The sequence below is a fragment of the Herpailurus yagouaroundi genome, unplaced genomic scaffold (genome assembly GCF_014898765.1).
Source record: "Herpailurus yagouaroundi ecotype Mexico unplaced genomic scaffold, PumYag 569, whole genome shotgun sequence".
NCBI classification, from domain to species: domain Eukaryota; kingdom Metazoa; phylum Chordata; class Mammalia; order Carnivora; family Felidae; genus Herpailurus; species Herpailurus yagouaroundi.
The window spans coordinates 1990459-1993097 of NW_024412786.1; the positions used below are offsets into that span (position 1 = coordinate 1990459).

The 2639-nt window shown below is 39.4% G+C and overlaps 1 protein-coding gene across 6 annotated transcripts in view; it reads right to left on the bottom strand.

Moving 5' to 3' along the window:
• The window catches only part of MAJIN (membrane anchored junction protein), a 25241-nt gene extending 22718 nt beyond the window's left edge, over window positions 1-2523 (bottom strand). Inside the window, exons 1-2 of one of the 6 annotated variants that reach the window (XM_040465957.1) lie at window positions 910-2523; window positions 774-812 (exon numbers count right to left, since the gene is read on the bottom strand). In XM_040465957.1, the coding sequence (XP_040321891.1) occupies window positions 774-795 (22 nt within the window). In that variant the 5' untranslated portion in view covers window positions 796-812; window positions 910-2523. The other 5 variants (XM_040465960.1, XM_040465955.1, XM_040465958.1 and 2 more) reach the window with 5 other exon arrangements.
• Window positions 2524-2639: the final 116 nt, after the last annotated feature.

Below are 2639 nucleotides of genomic sequence, written 5' to 3' on the forward strand. Positions count from 1 at the left end.
AAAGAAAAGAAAAGAAAAGAAAAGAAAAGAAAAGAAAAGAAAAGAAAGCTTCTAAAATATCCAGCTTTGTTCTTGCCAGGAAACAATGGCAGATTCTGAAGAAATTAATAAGAAAACTAAATTACTTTTTATGTAATGAGAGACATTTCATACAGGACATTTGAAATATTTTACTAAGTTTAATCCAATTCTGGTGAGATGTGGGGCGGGGGGCAGAGATAAGAACTGTATTTACAAAAAGATATAGCTGACTTGAGGAGATCATCTAATTTGGCCATGACGGGCAAGACTAAAACTCAGATGTATTGTTAAAGCAAGACAGTCCAACTGATTATGAACTGGCCTACACTCAATATTAGCCTCAATTCTTTATATTTTACATTTTAAGCCTAGCTCTAAAACAACAAATCATTTATTATGGCTAAGAAACATAAAGTTTTGTACTTTGAATAACCATCAAACCACAGGGCTCTAATGGTGAAGAGGCCTTAGCAAACAAGCAAACCTCATATTTATAAAGCACTTTCAGTGCATATAATGCTTTCTTATCTCTAGCTCACAAGATCCAAAAACTTCTATTGAAGTAGGAAAGGTAGAGTCAGCTAATTCATTTTCCATGCTAACTGCTCTCCTAGTTTTACCTGATCTGAGCCTCTCAATCTCATGTTCATTCAACATTCATTCATTCAGCTCACAAATATTCGCATGCCTACAATGTTCCAGAAGCGGAAGTGCTGGAGATGAAGTGGAGAGGATTGGAACTTGGTCCTCACCTGCAAAGAGCTTACAAATCATTTCAAGTGTGGTGACTGCTACAAAAAAGAACAGGGTGATATGGGAACATGATACAGAGAATCCTAACCCTAGAAAGGAAATCATGGAAGCCCATTCTAAGTAAAAGACTCATACCTGGGATGAATATGAGTTAGGGACGCACAAAAAGAGAGCAGGTCTGAGGTGCGTACAGGAAACAGAAGATGTAAGAGTCTTCAACTTAGAGAGAGCATGGTGCTTTCAAAAGAAAGAAGTATAGAAACTTGGAACCTAGTGGGCAAAAAGGACAGTGCTTTGAGATAACACATACAGATAAGCAATGAGTTAGTCAGCATACATGTGAGAGCCTTACTATGCACTGCTCTATGTCTAGAGTATAACAAGAGAGACATGATAACTTGTCTTTAAGGGCTTATATTTCAGGTGTGGAAGCAACAATAAACATGTAAGTACATAAATGTAATTTGAAGTACTCTAAGTACTATAAAGAAAATAAAAGAGTTTCATAGAAAAGAGTAACTGGGAGGGTGCTTAACTACTGTGGCCAGGGAAGACTTTTCGGACAAGATTACAGCTGAGCTGAGGCCCAAATGGAAAGTTGAACAACCATGCGAAGTCAAGAGGAAAAGCATTCCAAGCAGAAAAAAAAACAGCAATCACAGATGCCTTGTGATGGGTGGTTTAGGTTTAATGGACAGAAAGGTCAGTGTGACTGGAGCACAGAGAATGAAAACAGAATAGAGGAAGACGAAGTCAGAGATAAGAAGCAACCAGATCGTGTAAGGCCTGTAGGCCACTGTAAAGAGTTCAAGTTTTATGCTGAGGGTTTTATAAAGAATGAAAGGATTGGGTTTTAGAAAGATGAACTGTACAAGGGTAAAAGTAGAAGCAGGGAACCAGTTAGGAAACTTTTGTAATAGTCCAGGAGAAAGATGATGCTGATTTTGACTGGGGAGTCTTAATGAGTAGCTGAATGGGGGTATATTTTAGACTGATGGACTAGATGTGGGAGTCAAGGACGGTTCTTATGTTTTCAACCTTTGCTATTAGGTGGAGGATGGTACATACCCTTTTCTGAGATGGGGAAGGATTCTAGGGAAAGAGATTTGTAGAGAAACTCAATAGTTCTGTTTTGGTTAAGTCTAAGGCCTATTCAACATCCCAGTGGATATGCTGAGAGGGTGGTCTCCTAGTGTGAAAGAGATGGAAATCAGGATGGAAATGTAAATTTAAGTAATCAGTGTTTAGGTGGTATTTGAAACTATTGAACAGACGTGATCATCAGGGGAGAAAGTGCAGGTAAAGAAGGGATGTGGGCCTTACTTACAGCCCAGGTTATGAATTGTGGAGTCTATCCTGAAAGCAATAGGAAGGCACTGAAAGGTATAATAAAGAAATGACCACACAGCTGTGAGTTAAAGTACACATATGTATGGATCCGGTTGTAACGTGGGAAATAATCCAGAACAAGAACAGATAAAAAAGGACTAGGACCAGCTAGGCGATGCCTGTGGTGCTAGGCAGAAGCTGATTAAGTGGCCTGGTCTCCAGTGACAAAAGTGGAGATGAAGAGAAAAGGATTGGTTTGGAGGATGCCTGCGAAGATGTCTAGACGTGATTTTGTCAACTGATGAGGGAAGGGAGAGAGAACAAAGATGATTCCTAATTGCTTGAGCAGCTAACGGAAGAGGAAAAAAAGTACCACTTCCTGAAAAAGTAGCCTTAGAAAGTAAACTTTAAAAATTTTTTTAATGTTTATTTATTTTTTGAAAGAGAGAGATGGTGTGAGCCAGGGAGGAACAGAGAGACAGGGAGACACAGAATCTGAAGCAGGCTCCAGGCTCCCAGCTGTCAGCACAGAGCCC